The sequence below is a fragment of the Gorilla gorilla genome, chromosome 3, assembly GCF_029281585.2.
Source record: "Gorilla gorilla gorilla isolate KB3781 chromosome 3, NHGRI_mGorGor1-v2.1_pri, whole genome shotgun sequence".
Lineage (NCBI taxonomy): Eukaryota > Metazoa > Chordata > Mammalia > Primates > Hominidae > Gorilla > Gorilla gorilla.
In genome coordinates this window covers 104,940,710-104,957,593 of record NC_073227.2, presented here as the reverse complement: position 1 = coordinate 104,957,593, position 16,884 = coordinate 104,940,710, and the positions used below count along the sequence as shown (strand labels likewise).

Below are 16,884 nucleotides of genomic sequence, written 5' to 3'. Positions count from 1 at the left end.
TCAAAAACTAAAATGATGTCTCATTCAAATATGGTTCTATATCCATGTTTATTGGGCATATGATATCCATTATTTAGTGAATGATTGAGGTTCTGGGGGTGGTAGTAATTAATACTTTAGCAGTATATATTACATTCAAAGAAAACGTACCCTCTTGAAATTCCCGAAAGCTGGATCTTAGAACTGAGTCACCTTTTCAGGGTGCCGACAAGTGCTATGTATTGTGAAAAAGATGGAGGGGGCCACAATCAGTAGGAAGCCCTCTTCCTGCCTTTGCTTTCCTGAGAGCCAGAGCTCAATGGGGTAAGGGAGAAAGCTGCCCCTTCCTTCAGTGAGGGCTCTCACTTAGAACTTCCATAAGTTATTTTGGCCTCGCTTTTATGTTTTAATATTAGTATATACACTTGGTCACTACTCCTCAGCTGAGGAGCAGTGATGTCATCATATTTGGATTTGGATTAAGATCTGCTCCTTCTCTTCGTGCTATCAAGAAGAATTGTCAAGGTGGGACTTCCAGCTATGTCTGAGTAGGGGGTGGCAAATCCTCTTCCCAAAAAGCATCTATTAAAAGCTGGACAAAATGTACGTTTCTGCACTCTAGAAACTGAACAAAGGTATACACTATGAAAAACGTTTATGCTTGAAAAACTGGGGTACAGTGGGTGTTTGTGGAATCCTTTCCTAGGGCTGCACATGTGCCCCCACCAGCTCAGCTGGGTTAGAGCTTTAGCCAGGGCAGGACAGACTCTGAGGACTCCGACGGTCCAATGGGACTTGCTCAATTTGCAACAGTGGACAATACCCATACCCAGAGAAGTCAGTGGAAGTGACAATCTCAGAGGATGAGAGGGGAGGGCTAATGGTACCACGAGCTGGGAACTGTGTGGTTGGGGCAGGCACTTTCCTAGATGAGGCCACACGTGGGTGCAGAGGAGACCTGGGCAACACTTCCACTACTGGTTGCCTCTGAGGCTGGACATAGGAGCCTCAAGAGACAAAGTTGATTAATTGGACATCATCAAATTTAAAAGATGTTAAACTTCAAAATACACCATTAAGAAAATAAAAGACAAGCCAAAGCCTGAGAGAAAATATTTGCAAGTTATATATCTGATAAGGTTTCTTACAACTCAATAAGAAGGAAAATAATGCCATTTAAAAATGGGCAAAGGAGGCTGGATGCAGTGGCTCATGCCTGTAATCCCAGCACTTTGGGAGGTCAAAGCAGGCGGATCACTTGAGCCCAGGAGTTTGAGACCACCCTGGCCAACATGGCAAAACCGCATCTCTACAAAAAAAATACAAAAATTAGCTGGGCATGGTGGCGGGCACCTGTAATCCTAGCTACTCAGGAGGCTGAAGTAAGAGGATCTCTTGAGCTCTCCCTCTCCCTCTCCCTCTCCCTCTCCCTGTCCCTGTCCCTCTCCCTCTCCCTCTCCCTGTCCCTCTCCCTCTCCCTCTCCCCACAGTCTCCCTCTCCCTCTCTTTCCACGGTCTCCCTCTGATGCCGAGCCAAAGCTGGACGGTACTGCTGCCATCTCAGCTCACTGCAACCTCCCTGCCTGATTCTCCTGCCTCAGCCTGCCGAGTGCCTGCGATTGCAGGCGTGCACCGCCTCGCCTGACTGGTTCTCATATTTTTTTGGTGGAGACGGGGTTTCGCTGTGTTGGCCGGGCTGGTCTCCAGCTCCTAACCTCGAGTGGTCCGCCAGCCTCGGCCTCCCAAGGTGCCGGGATTGCAGACGGAGTCTCGTTCACTCAGTGCTCAATGGCGCCAGGCTGGAGTGCAGTGGCGTGATCTCGGCTCGCTACAACCACCTCCCAGCCGCCTGCCTTGGCCTCCCAAAGTGCCGAGATTGCAGCCTCTGCCCGGCCGCCACCCCGTCTGGGAAGTGAGGAGCGTCTCCACCTGGCCGCCCATCGTCTGGGATGTGAGGAGCCCCTCTGCCTGGCTGCCCAGTCTGGAAAGTGAGGAGCGTCTCTGCCCAGCCGCCATCCCATCTAGGAAGTGAGGAGCGCCTCTTCCCGGCCGCCATCACATCTGGGAAGTGAGGAGCGTCTCTGCCCGGCCGTCCATCGTCTGAGATGTGGGGAGCACCTCTGCCCCGCCGCCCCGTCCGGGATGTGAGGAGCGTCTCTGCCCGGCCGCCCCGTCTGAGAAGTGAGGAGACCCTCTGCCTGGCAACCGCCCCGTCTGAGAAGTGAGGAGCCCCTCCGCCCGGCAACCGCCCCGTCTGAGAAGTGAGGAGCCCCTCCGCCCAGCAGCCACCCCGTCTGGGAAGTGAGGAGCGTCTCTGCCCGGCAGCCACCTCGTCCGGGAGGGAGGTGGGGGTCAGCCCCCTCCAGGCCAGCCGCCCCGTCCGGGAGGGAGGTGGGGGGATCAGCCCCCCACCCGGCCAGCCGCCCTGTCTGGGAGGTGAGGGGCGCCTCTGCCCAGCCGCCCCTACTGGGAAGTGAGGAGCCCCTCTGCCCAGCCAGCCGCTCCGTCCGGGAGGTGGGGGGGTCAGCCCCCCGCCCGGCCAGCCACCCCGTCCGGGAGGGAGGTGGGGGGGTTAGCCCCCCGCCCGGCCAGCCGCCCCGTCCGGGAGGTGAGGGGCGCCTCTGCCTGGCCGCCCCTACTGGGAAGTGAGGAGCCCCTCTGCCCGGCCAACCGCCCCATCCGGGAGGGAGGTGGGGGGGTCAGCCACCCGCCCGGCCAGCCGCCCCGTCCGGGAGGGAGGTGGGGGGGTCAGCCTGCCGCCCGGCCAGCCGCCCCGTCCGGGAGGGAGGTTGGGGGGTTAGCCCCCCACCTGGCCAGCTGCCCCGTTGGGGAACTGAGTGGCGCCTCTGCCCGGCCGCCCCTACTGGGAAGTGAGGAGCCCCTCTGCCCGGCCAGCCGCCCCATCCGGGAGGGAGGTGGGGGGGTCAGCCCCCCACCCGGCCAGCCGCCCCGTCCGGGAGGGAGGTGGGGGGGTCAGCCCCCCGCCTGGCCAGCCGCCCCGTCCGGGAGGGAGGTGGGGGGGTCAGCCCCCCGCCTGGCCAGCCGCCCCGTCCGGGAGGTGAGGGGCGCCTCTGCCCGGCCACCTCTACTGGGAAGTGAGGAGCCCCTCTGCCCGGCCAGCCACCCCATCCAGGAGGGAGGTGGGGGGGGTCAGCCCCCCGCCCGGCCAGCCGCCCCGTCTGGGAGGTGAGGGGCGCCTCTGCCCGGCCGCCCCTACTGGGAAGTGAGGAGCCCCTCTGCCCGGCCGCCACCCTGTCTGGGAGGTGTACCCAACAGCTCATTGAGAACGGGCCATGATAACAATGGCGGTTTTGTGGAATGGAAAGGGGGGAAAGGTGGGGAAAAGATTGAGAAATCGGATGGTTGCCGTGTCTGTGTAGAAAGAGGTAGACATGGGAGACTTTTCATTTTGTTCTGTACTAAGAAAAATTCTTCTGCCTTGGGATCCTGTTGATCTGTGACCTTACCCCCAACCCTGTGCTCTCTGAAACATGTGCTGTATCCACTCAGGGCTGAATGGATTAAGGGCGGTGCAAGATGTGCTTTGTTAAACAGATGCTTGAAGGCAGCATGCTCGTTAAGAGTCATCACCACTCCCTAATCTCAAGTACCCAGGGACACAAACACTGCGGAATGCCGCAGGGTCCTCTGCCTAGGAAAACCAGAGACCTTTGTTCACTTGTTTATCTGCTGACCTTCCCTCCACTATTGTCCTATGACCCTGCCAAATCCCCCTCTGCGAGAAACACCCAAGAATGATTAAAAAAAAAAAAAAAAAAAAAGAGGATCTCTTGAGCCTGAGAGGCAGAAGTTGCAGTGAGCCCAGAACACGCCACTGCACTCCAGCTTTGGTGACAGAGCAAGACCCTGTCTCAAATTAATTAAAAATGGGCAAAAAGATACTAATATTTTTATCAAAGAAGATATACAGAAGAGAAATAAAGCACATGAAAAGACACACCACCACTAGCCATTAGAGAAATGCAAATGAAAATCACAATGAAATACCTCTATGCATCAGCCAGAATGTCTATAATTTAAAAGACAGATGATGGCAGGTTTGGGTAAAGATGCAGATAAACTACAACCGTTGTATATCACAAGCAAGAATGTAAGATTGTATAGCTACTTTAGAAAACAGTTTGTTTTTCTTTCTTTTTTTTTTTTGAGCCAGAGTCTTGCTCTGTCACCCAGGCTGGGGTGCAATGGCGCAATCTCGGCTCACTGCAACTTCTGTCTCCCAGGTTCTAGCGATTCTCCTGCCTCAGCCTCCCAAGTAGCTGGGATTACAGGAGCGTGCCACCATGCCCAGATAATTTTTGTATTTTTAGTAGAGACGGGGTCTCGCCATGTTTGCCAGGTTGGTCTTGAACTCCTGACCCCAGGTGATTCACCTGCCTCGGCCTCCCGAAGTGCTGGGATTACAGGCCTCAGCCACTGTGCCCAGCAAGTTATTTCTTTAAAAGAAACATACCATACAATCTAGCAATTCCTCCCCTAGCCATCTACCTGAGAGAAATGAAGAAATTTCCGCACAAAGACATGTATGTCTACACACATTCATAGTAACATTCTTCATAAGGGCCTCAAACTGGAAATAACCCAAATGTTCATCAACTGATGAGTTAGCAAAACATATTAAACAGGAGAGAAGTGCTAATACATGCAAAAACATGCCAGGTGCAAAACATACTGTATAATTCAATTTATGTGAAATATCACACAGACAGGAAGCAGATCAGTGGTTGCCAAAGGCTGAGGCTTGCAGTGGGGATTAACTGCAAATGGGCACCAGGAAACTTTTTGGAAGATCATGGAAGTGCTCTCAAACTGGATTTGGTGGTGGTGGCACAATGTTATGGTATGTAAATTATATCTCAGTAAAGCTGTTGGGGGAAAAACAAATGGAATTTCTGACAATTCATATGTATCTGTCTTACCTGGACTAGCTGAAGCCTCTGTTTCCTTTTCTTCACAACTTCTTGAGATTTACTAAAACCAATGAAAAATATATTTAATAGATTACTCAAGAATGTTCCCCAAACTCATCACTTGCCTAGGCCTCATCTGAAGCTTGAATTGTCGAACAGAAAATCATCCAGGCCAGGTCATGCTTGTAATCTCAGCACTTTGGGAGGCAGAGGCAGGCAGCTCATTTGCTGTCAAAAATTGGAGACCAGCCTGTGCAATGCGGTGAAACGCCATCTCTACCAAAAAAAAAAAAAAAAATAATTAGCCAAGCATGGTGGCATGTGCCTGTAGTCCCAGCTACTCAGGAGGCTAAAAGGTGGGATGATCGCTTGAGCCTGGGAGGTTGAGACTGCAATGAGCCGTGATCATGCCACTGCACGCCAGCCTGGGGCAACAGAGCGAGACCCTGTCTCAAGAAAGAAAAAGAAAAGAAAAAAGAAAATTATCTGGACACATTAAACTCAAGTCAGATGCACAGCAGAAAGTCTGGGAGTTAAACTCCAAGTCCTATACCCTGTTCATGTTACAAGTTGAGAGACAGCAGTTTGAAATTTCACTTCCACTAGAGGACAATGCGATCCTTAGGGTGCACTCTCCCTCAATAATTCTTTCGCTCTCTTGAGTGACAAGGCTCTTGCTTCACCAGCCCTATCTTTTGTACACAGTAGAGAACAGGCTGGATTCTCTCCATTCCTTCTGGAAACTCACTTTGCCCATCATCAGGAAATGTTCCATTCATCAACTTTTACTAAATCATTATTGATGCGTATCTGATGATTTAAGAAGGTTCTCTGTTTCTGTACAGGAAAACGATGAGATTAAGGTAGCAATGGCTTCTGATTTTGGTTAAATTATCTACACCTGATTTTTCTTTGCAGCTACTAAAGATTCCCAGATCTTTACAGCCCCTCTTCAAGGAATGAATTTTAAACTTTGTAAGTTTCAAGAGGGGGGCAGAAAGATCTGGCTATGGACTATGGTCAGGAAAGACAGGTCTTATGGAGGTCAGACGGTGGTCACCTGTGTTCCCACACACCTGGTTTATGTATCTGTCATCACTCTGATCAATATCCACTTCAAATGACATTACTTCTGTACCTGTCTGACCTGAAGACTAGGCAGAAAACTACTAGTTCTAAGGTTTTTCTTCATGCGAGAACAAAGCACAGTGCTGGGTCAGGTAGACATTTCGGGTTTGCTGAAGTGGATCAACGGTTTGTCTATCATTCATGGAACTCTTCCGTTACCCACCACCTGAAGCAGACATGGCCAAAGCGGTTGTTAGTTTTCTGCTCAGTCCTATAACCTGTCGTTTCCCACTGCAGACAGGCAATGGAAGAGGAGCAGACAGGAAGGAGGGAAGGAAACTTAAGAATTACTAATCAGCTACTCAATGCTGGACAATATGAGTTTTCACTGAATCCTTAAAACAACCCTATTAGCTAGGAATAATGAGGCCCACCTTAGAACTCTGCAAAATAAAAGGTCTGGGGAAGGGGATAGGAGATGCCCTAGAGACAAGAGGCAATGTGTACAGCTGGGTCTTTAGACCAAGCTCCAAGCTTGTGCATTTCAGAAGCTGGAGGGCCTACAGAGAGCAGGCATCATGCCAGACACTGGGTATGCAGTGGCCAACCCAAACAGACTTCATCTGGCCTCTGTATAGCTTAAAGCTCTAGTAAGGGGCACACATCATTCAGAGATTCACAAAAATACACAGGTAATTACAAACTGTGCTAATACCATAAAAGTTCAGTACTCTTTGTATTAAGAGGACATTGCCTCTCAACAAATACAGATGTTTGGTAATCACCAGAACTTATTTTATCCCCAGCCCTGAAGATTTCACTGTAGGTGCTGGTGATGGAATAGACACGATATAATACTTACATATACCCATCATTATTTTGTAAACACTGGTTGAATATTTCTTCTCCAATGAGAAAATGGCACAACAAAGTCAGAATATGATTTGTTTCAGTTTTATTTTCCTGTCTCAGTTTCAGTAAAAGATTCAGAGAACTGACTGACACACATCATAAGCTATCACCCATATACCCTAAATATACACTGTTTATGCTTTTTCTTTTTCACGGAACAAGGTGACACTATCTTTGTTCAAACCAAAGTGAAAAGGAAGAGATACAATAATTTTAAAACGAGGGGTGTGTGTGGTCTTTTACTCTCAGATAGTGAATGTACGTCACCACAACAAGGAAAAAGCACTGAGGAAGAATGTGCATCCCACAGGTCAGAGAGTCAAGCAGGAAGTACCAGTAGAGCACCTCCAAATATAGCAAATTTGGAACAATTAGGCATTACTGTGAAAGAACTTCCTAGTTTTTCATTTGTCTGCCACCACATTGCTACATTGGAATTTAAGCCCTCTTCACAGTGCAAATATCAGAATGAGCCAAGTCAGGGTTTTATGGCAATCTTTTGCTAAAATATATTCTATTTTAATATACATGCTATAAAAGTATGCTAAAAAGGTCAATCGAGAGCTCCATTAAAATTAATAATTTGCTTTTTTACATATAGGATAATGTACATTCAGTTCTAAAAGTATATTTGAGAAAAGCTATTACTGTGATCCCAAATATTTCTAGCTTCATATTTTGTTTATAATAATATTGATTTTATAACACACATATTCAGTAATGCTTTCTTATAATTCTGGATTTCAATGCCTCACCAATTATTTTAAATACAAATGTGGGGGGATCTGTGTATCTCAAGGAGTTCTTACTCATGCAAACTACTGAGTTTTTAATGTAAGTTCTTATCATAAAATTTTCATTTTATTCTTTAAACTTTGGTAGCCTGAATTTTTTTTATGACCAACATTTGAAGCTGTAATGGGACAAATAAAAACATGAGATGTTGAAAATTAAACTTGTAGGTGGCCTGATTTTAAATGCGATCACTGCCTCCTATAATAACATTTCCAGTATCAATTTTAGATTTGTATGGATAGTGTGAGATACACTGCTGAACACATGCAGTGATGATGAATCAATGGAGTATATGCTGGACCATAAAATGGACTCTTGGTACCGAGTGCACCTATGTCTAATCATGTGTGCATGTGAGGAGGTGCTGGCTGACTGCATCAGCAGAACCCAGGTATAACGGCAATCTTTTGTTTTAGGTATAGTAGACGGAAATATAAAATAATGGAAAGTTTTTGCTGATTTAAACAAAAATATTTACTCTTTTCATTAGCAAAACATTATTTAAAATATATCTATTTCTCCCCTCTGAACATTTAACTAGGAGCACTGGGCAATTTTTGAAGGTTTAGTGCTGATTGTTTAATACAATAAATATGGCTGTGGAGAGCACACAGCAGCAGTAGCTTACATACGTCCACGGATAAGAAATTTACTCTCATCTGGTTAGTGTCCAGTCCACCAAAGGAAAGGTTTGGCATTCGTGTGCTTTTTTTTCGTGTAGGAATCAATTCTGCTTGATTTTCATTCTTGAAAGAAAAAATAATCAGCTGATATCCTCAAATTTTATGACATGATGCAAAAGAGCAATGGGACAAAGATGACCTATGGTCAAAAAGCTGGACTGGGATCAGGTCTCCAGGCAGATCTTCCTTCTTGCGAGGTGAGTCTACAAAGGGCTGCACTAGAAGCCAGGAGTGAGGCATCGGGGACACGGGAGTGGGTCGCTCCCACTCGGGCAAGCATCTCCTGCTCTGCTGCAGCCACAACCCCGACTCACTACCCTACAGAACCATGGAAGCCAGTTCACAGGGAAACAGGGAAAAGTGAAGCACATGACGAAGAAATGGCCCAGGCCACAGGTCACCGTTTGAAGCTGCCTCCTGAGCTACTGTCCTCTGTTGAGATAATATGCGGAGGATCCGTACACTGTGTTCTTCACAGCAGAATTCTTCCTTGTTGCTCTTGAAAAGTTTTTGCGAGGTCGTGATCTTCCAAACAATTTTATCAGAAGTAGTCTTATGCCTGCTCTTTCTAACAAACCAATCATGGCAAAAATTTCAGGCTCCCTCCCCTGAATTTTGAAACTACCTAAAAGCAGAATGTTTTCCCCTGGCAAACGGTTACTTCTTTGAAAAGTAGACAATTTTTTTTTTTTTTTTTTTTTTTTTTTTAAATCCAACTAAGCCCTTTAGAAAGTACTCCAGACTACATGAGGAGGAAGTGCAGGAGAACTGACTTCCTATTGTGCCTTGCATAAAACATTTTGCTAAAATTAAAAGCAGCTCCAAGTGCAAAAGTAAATATTTGTGCAAAAAGGCACACTGCCAGGTGCAATCTTAAAACATCCTCAACTTACTCATTTTATAGTGTTTGACTCTTTTAAATACCAGTCTTTTAAATTATGAAACCTAGCAAGTAAGGGGAAGGAAGTTCACATCAGAAAATACACTTTAGAAAAGGTACAAGACATTTTGCTGGCAATTTGCTACTTATTTCATAACATAGATCAAGTAAGTGTTTGTTAAATATTCACAGTAATTTCAGAGAGAAACATATCTCCAAAACTTCAACCTATTGCATTTTTAACTATTTTTCTGTACAATTTATAAAACATCTGTCAGTGTTTTTCTGAATAATTCCTTCTTGTCAGTCCTTCCCTCTCTGGATCCAGTTATACCTTCAAGGCGGGTTGTAGGATTCCTTTCTCAATGAGATGAGTCTTCAGGGTTTTATATATATTTAACTGCTGTTCAGGTTGAAGCACCAACAACTGCTGTAGCACTTTGCTGGGATTTGGGCCCCTAATGATAAAAGGCAAAGAAGACAAGTTCGTGTTATTTTAATAGGGATAAGTGAAGCACATACCTCCAATTTAATACAAACCATTCCTTTAAGTGTAGAGTAGCAATCTTTACAGAATTAAAATAGCTCTTGATAATAGCTCACTTTAATGTGCAATGTTAGTGTCAAGGGTTACAGCAGAGAGGGAGAAAGAATGCACAAACACAAAACACAAGAGCAATATAAGTCAATTGAAGGGGTGCAGATCTAAGTTCTACAAAAGTTCTTGAAAGGGCAACCAAAGTTAAAGGTGGGGATAAATGGCAAATCTTGAGATTGAATGAGACACAAAAACTATTCTGTAAGGAAAGGAGCCTGGTGAACATAGGACAAACCAAAAAGAGGGCATGAAAATATAATTGAAATTTTTAACTTCCAAGAAACTTCAGATGATGAAAGGTATTTTGTTGAAAAATATCTCCAGGGAGTTATGAATATTCAGAGTCAGAACACAAAAGTCCTGAGCCTAGCACTGAAGCCCCTTACCAGTGATACAGGTGCCGTGGACTTTGTTCAAAGACAGTCCTAGGTAAACTCCAATATAAAAAACAAAATAAAAGCAGATCTGCTTTAAAATCCAATGGGAAAAAGCAACGTACAAGTCATGTATCGGGATGGCACAGAATTCTAAGAAAGGCATTTATGTAGGTAAATAATGTATGACTTACAATAAAGATTGTTCACACTGAATTACAGGAAGTAGAAATCCCAGCAACAAAGAAATGTTTGCTATTTAGTGTTACCACAATGAGGATGAGCAGAGGAACTATTTACTCTGAAAATCTTTGACTTAACAAATTGCACAAGAGCCCAGATGAGCCATCCCACCAAGGGTCATCTTCATGCACGTGGCTCAACTCATCTGCCAGAAAACTTTCACACTCAGGTCAGGACACTGTTCGTCTTATTTCATTTCTTTAAAAGAGTCAGCAACTTCACAGCATAAACCCCAAGTACACACCAACAGGGAAAAGGAAGGCTGCTTTAGCAAGTTCAGCTAAATGCAAAATTGTGTCAGCAGGTGCTCCCAGCTAGTTGCATCCTGGCACTCTCACTGTCTTCTAACAGTCTAAATAGCTGCTTTCAAATGGTGGACAACATGGCTCAGCATGACATCTCCCTATTGAGAGGACGGCATTTTTTTTTTAAAGAAAGCATATGAGTTAATGCCCTAAAAAGCTGCCATATTCTGAAAACAAAGTTCTAAGGATTTAACCACTAATTACTAATACCCAAATAGATCAATAAATAATATGCAAATAAGTTAAATAGTCCCATTAAAAGGATAAAGATTATCAACTGTCTTATAAATAAAACAGGGAAAAAAATCAGCTATATGCTTACTAGAAAAAAGAAACACATTAAATATAAGGAAAAGAGAATGTTAAAAATAAAAGGAGAGACAAAGAAATAACATGCAAACACTGACCAAAAGAAAGCTGATATTGCTATTCTAATATTCAACACAGTAGGCTTTAAGGCAAGCAGTAAAGACAGACATTATATAACGACAAAAGGATCAATTCAATGGAGAGATATGACAATCCTAAATTTGTATATACCTAATACAACCTCAAAATATATAAACCAAAAATTGGTAGAACTACAAATAAAAAGATACATTTACAATCACAATGAGAGACTTTAACAAAGCTCTCTTAGTAACTGATAGAACAAGCGGACCAAAAAACACAAAAACAAATAAACAAAAATCAGAACAGAAGATTTAATTAAACCTCACCTAACTGACACAGACAAAACTACAACCCAAAACTACAGAATACACCTTTGCCCATGGAGCATGTACTAGAATAGATAACATGCTGCACCACAGAATAGATCTCAAAAATTATAAGATACTCAAATCATAGAGTATGTTTTCCGACCACAGTGGAATTAAGGGAGGAAAGTGAAAAAATCTCCATTTGTTTGAAAACTAATGAATATGCTTCTAAATAACCCATGTGTTAAAGAAGATATAATACTGGAAATCAGAAAACATGTAAATAATGAAAATACAAATATCACAACTTGTAGGAAGAGGATAAAGTGATACTTAATAGTCTTCAATGGATAAATTAGTTAAGAAGGCTAAAAATCAATAATCTAAGCTTATCCCCAGAATTAAAAAAAGAACAGCATATTGAACATTTTAAAAAGGCAGAGAAATGACAGATGAGAGGAGAAATCAATGAGGTAAAAAATTTACAGTAGAGAAAATTAACAAAGCCTGGAGTTGATATTTTTGAAAAGATTAATGAAATTGATAAACTCACTATCAAGACTGTCTCTCAAAAATAGTTAATATAAAAATTCTCACACTACTGTGGTACATATTTAAAATGTGTATTTAGGGATTGCTAAATATGAATTTCCTTCCAAGTACTATGAAGGAAATCCATGTTTTCTACAGCTCAGGAACTATTAATAAGCATTCTGCCTTCTGGGCCCCCAGTAGAGACCACAGAAAATGAAGTTAACATGCAGTTGATGTTAAGCCTTCACACTCACACTGGTATTTCAAGGCAGATCCAAAACATTAAGGTTTAATAACAAGAATAAACCACCCTTTATCAAATGGCAATATTCATCCACCCACCCACCAGCCAGCCCCTACACACACAGGCATGATCCCCTCGGCCTGCTTTATTTTTCTGTGTGACACTTACAACCATCTAACAAACTATATTTATTTGTTTATTGTCTCTTTCTCAACATTCTTTCTTCAACTTCCAAACAAGTAGCTATGGGGGCAGAGATTTGGTTTGTTTTGTTCTCTGCCATATTTGTCCCTAGAACATTCTACAATATGGCAGGCACTCAAGTAATAATTGGTAGACTGGATGCATTTCATTATCTTCCTTTTTAACTCTTAGTATTCATGATCACTGCAATGCCCACAGTTGAGAAATCAAATCTCCTCAAGTTTCAAATCCTATACCATCCACATTAATTGGGTCTTTAATGTGGTCCAGGACCATGACAAATACTATCTTTTTTTAAGTTGTTCAAATGTAGGTAAAACAATTACAAGTTAACCATCTTGCTCAAGACTCTAATTCCAGGGGCCACCATTCACTTTAATATTGTAGATTACCATTGACGGAAAAAGTTAACTTACTCAAACTAATGTTGATGGAAATGAGAACTCAAAGAAATCATCTAAAAAATGTCTCAAATGTAAAAGTACCTTATAAAACTTGTGATGTACACATGTACAAAAGTTGCCATCAAATACTGACAATCAAATCTGTCCATTATCCCACCATGTCCAGGAATGGTATTTGCAAAATCCTTTAGAAACAAACAAATATATTAGCAAATTTTCAAAAAATCACCTGCTATAAAATTCCTATCTGTGTCTCTTTGGCGTCATGGACTCACTCTAATGAAAATACATTACTATTGAATTTTTTTCACTAAATAAAAACTTATTAGAACACATCCAGCAGATTAAAACCACATCTTCCAAATACATGCTTCTTTTAGAATGATTTCTGAATTGACCCACAGCATTCATTCATCAAACGTTAATTAAATCTAGCACTTACTTTTTTTCGTTAATAAAACTTTTTCTAAATAAAAATTCTCTTAGCTATTACTAATCTAATTTTGTTACAGCCTAGCTTTCTTTTTAACCACAAGCTGTTTGGGGAGCTATTTTAGTGCTGCTAAAAGATGTACAACTGGTTCTAACTTGTTTATCCTAATAGTTCTTACTCTGAAATAAACATTTTACTACTATGATAAACATTTCTTCTTCTTTTTTTAAGTGTTAGAGTAAAAAATAAAATTACAGTGAGCCCATCTGGGACACATTAGTCCATTAAATGGCCACACTGAGGGAATGGTAGTAAGCCTCTGTAAACTGACCCTTTACAGGTAGATTCACATGTCTGGGTGCCCAGGAAATGGACATGACTAACTGCTCTTCTAGTTCACTCAGGCACCCTAAAAATATCTAAACTACAACAGCAATAGCTGTTTGGTTTCTAACATGCAAAAAAAACTCACCATTTAACAAAAAATCCTGGATTGGAGACCATTAAAGAAAATACCATTCTAAATATAACATTTTTCTTTTTAAAACAATTGCTGAAAAAGTCTTTGGTTAATTTTTGCCAATCCATTTCTCTCCTTCTCTTCCTTACTAGTCAAAGCATAAAAGAGCCACAGTAACTCAATGCCACTCTGCTATTACAGCCTTTGCAAGATACTCATCCTGCACAGCTGTTGCTGTAGTTCTCTGGGGAAGTGTATTGTCTTCCCTAGTAGGTGGTGAGCATCTTTAGAACAGGAACGACATCTTGTATATTTTTGTATACTGCATTGCACCTTACATAGTAGCTTCCCACTGGCAAATGCTCGCTGAGTTCACTTATTCCCTGACCCCGTAGGCCGCGTGTGATCTGGTCCCACCAAACTCTGCGGTCTCATCTCCTACTCTCAACTACAGCCACGCTGTTCTTGCTCACCTTCTAACAGGCTAACCTCTTTCACTCCTCTGTACACTCTGGAACTCTCTTCTTAGTTTTCTCTGCAGGACTTCTTTTCTCAAATCTCTACTTAAGTGCCACCTCCTCAGAAAGGCTTTCCCTGACCACCCCACCTTCCATAGCCACTTTCTAACCCCAGATGGTGCCTCAGCCATGTGAGGGAAGCTGAGATGAAATTGCTGAGATAACATGTCACTTTATGATGATCTAACCTAATACACAGGGATAATTTTAGGTCTCTGGAACAGGGGTCAGAAAAGTATGTCCCACAGATCAGATCCAGGCCACAACCTATTTTTATAAATAAAGTTTTATTAAATCCAGCCGTGCCCATTCATTGACATATTGTCCACGGGGGGCTTTCTCACTGCAACAGCAGGGTTCAGGGTTGAGAAGCTTTGATAGAATATATGGTCTGCACATCCTAATAAATGTATTGTTTGCCCTTTACAGAAAGAGTGTGATGACACCTGACTTAGCAGAATGGACAGTTACATAGCCAAAGGTTCTTCTGCATGTCCCTTCAAGTGAGACTGTAGTAAAACACTAAACTTCAGATGATTCACGGCTGGATTCTTGGGTGAACACTTGAAAGACCAAGATTCTGGGTCTATTCCAACACTAAAGGACACATGTCATGTCTATAAAGGAAGCTGACATGACACTTAAAATGTATTAACATGGTATGACAAACCTAAAAAGAAAGAATACATTCAGATCAACGTGGCAGCATTTCTGTGGGGTCGAAACAAATAGGATATAAAAGTTGTGGCCTAGGGGCTTAATGTAGATCATGAGCGGACCAAATTCCAACTAGGTTACATTCTCTAATTATATTCTCTAATAATATAACAAAGAATCTAAACACACACCTTGATTTTGAAGGCTCTTTTGAATCCACTGGCAAAGAAGCCTCCAAATGGGCCAATTAAAGATGCAAAGGTTGACAGCGCAATGCTGTGGATCTGGAAAGGGTACAAGCTCACTCTTTCCTAAAGAGGAAAAAGAAGGGGAGGAGAGGGGCTAATTTCATTGAAATTGTATTTGAGCATACCACCTGATCTAAGAACCATTGTGTAAATAGTTAAGTCAAAGCACACACCACATTTTTGTTAATTTTTCAAACTTTAAGGATCAAGGAAGAAAAGTCCCTTTAAGCCTTCTGTACCATCCTCTACTTAGCCAGCACTTTCCCTTTTCTCTGTAAGCTTAATGACAGGCAACTGGCACACTGAAATCTTGCAGCATGGTAGTCTACCTTCCAGGTTGTCTAGGAACTTTACTTCTTACAAAGAATCAGCTGTGTTATTTTCCAAATTTTTTTAAACTAGTAATGCTTTGTTGCTGTAATTATATAATTTAATATTGTATTTTATTTCACCTTAATTTTATATGATAAAATTAGGGAAAAGTTGGACTTTTCTCTAAAATTAAGATGAATGCTGTGGAAAAACACAAAAATAAGTTGCTTAAAGATTATTATCAAAATGAGCATCAGTGAGACAATCACTAAAGATCTGGGGAGACAATCATAAAAGCTGAGAAGAATTTTGTAGTCAAATTATTTTGCAAATTTGTAGTTCTTGCTCCTTTTTAAATAATCTGAAACTACAATTTATAGACAGTGCAAAATGCACCCATTTTGGTTGAAGAAAGATGTCTGAGGCACCAATTTTTTTTTTTTTTTTTTTTTTTTTTTTTTTTTTTTTTTTTTTGAGGCAGAGTTTCGCTCTTGTTGCCCAGGCTAGAGTGCAATGGTGCAATCTCGGCTCACTGCAACCTCTGCCTCCCAGGTTCAAGTGATTCTCCTGCCTCAGCTTCCCAAAGTAGCTGGAATTACAGGTGTATGCCACCACGACTGGCTAATTTTTTATGTTTAGTAGACATGGGTTTCACCTTTTGGTCAGGCTGGTGGGGGAGTTCCACCTGCCTTGGCCTCCCAAAGTGTTGGGATTACAGGCGTAAGCCAATGTGCCCGGCTGAGACATCCATTTTTTGACCTGTTCTCAAAGCAATAAATAGCCTTGCTCCTAATCAAACACTAGCAGTATAAAAAGTTTTATAGCAGGTAACAGATGGCTTGGACATTGAAAAAGTTCTTGGAAACCATGTACTGAGCACTCAGAGAGAGAAATAATTTGTTAAGTTACTCCTCAAAAATTATGGATTTTATGTAAAATGATTCAGATACAAAGGTGTACATGTGTGCACACAAAGATACAGACATACATGTTATTATTTGATTCCTCACTTTAACCAGCCACTCACCAGACCTGATGACACAGATCAGGAGGGTTCCACTGGAGGGCATGTCAACATCCTCTAGTGTAAGGCCTCCAAGATACCTTTCAAGGAAGGCACTGTGTTTGGAAGGAAAACTGATTTGTAGAAGCAGCAACTTTCTGTCCATAATAAATGTCCTCTAAAAATCAAGGACTCGGTAAACTGGTGAATTTTAAGTTTTAAATTGTGTCAATTGATGTCAGTGATATGAGAAACACATTCTAAACCATTTGATCCATTTGATTTGTAACCCGTTCTCATCCATTTGATTTAAGCTAACACTAAAACCACTGCTATATCAAAGAATTAAAAATTCTACAGAAATCAGTTTCTTGTACAAATCTGAATCCCACTTTTAA

General features: G+C 42.4%; 1 protein-coding gene across 2 annotated transcripts in view; it reads right to left on the bottom strand.

Annotated features, from left to right (window-relative positions):
• Window positions 1-7,577: 7,577 nt before the first annotated feature.
• CDS1 (CDP-diacylglycerol synthase 1) overlaps window positions 7,578-16,884 on the bottom strand; it is a 67,699-nt gene continuing 58,392 nt past the window's right edge. For both annotated transcript variants that reach the window (XM_055384606.2, XM_004038919.4), the window contains 3 exons: window positions 15,115-15,234; window positions 12,937-13,040; window positions 7,578-9,706 (listed from right to left, as the gene is read on the bottom strand). In XM_055384606.2, the coding sequence (XP_055240581.1) occupies window positions 9,577-9,706; window positions 12,937-13,040; window positions 15,115-15,234 (354 nt within the window). In that variant the 3' untranslated portion in view covers window positions 7,578-9,576. The remainder of the gene's footprint in view (window positions 9,707-12,936; window positions 13,041-15,114; window positions 15,235-16,884) is intronic.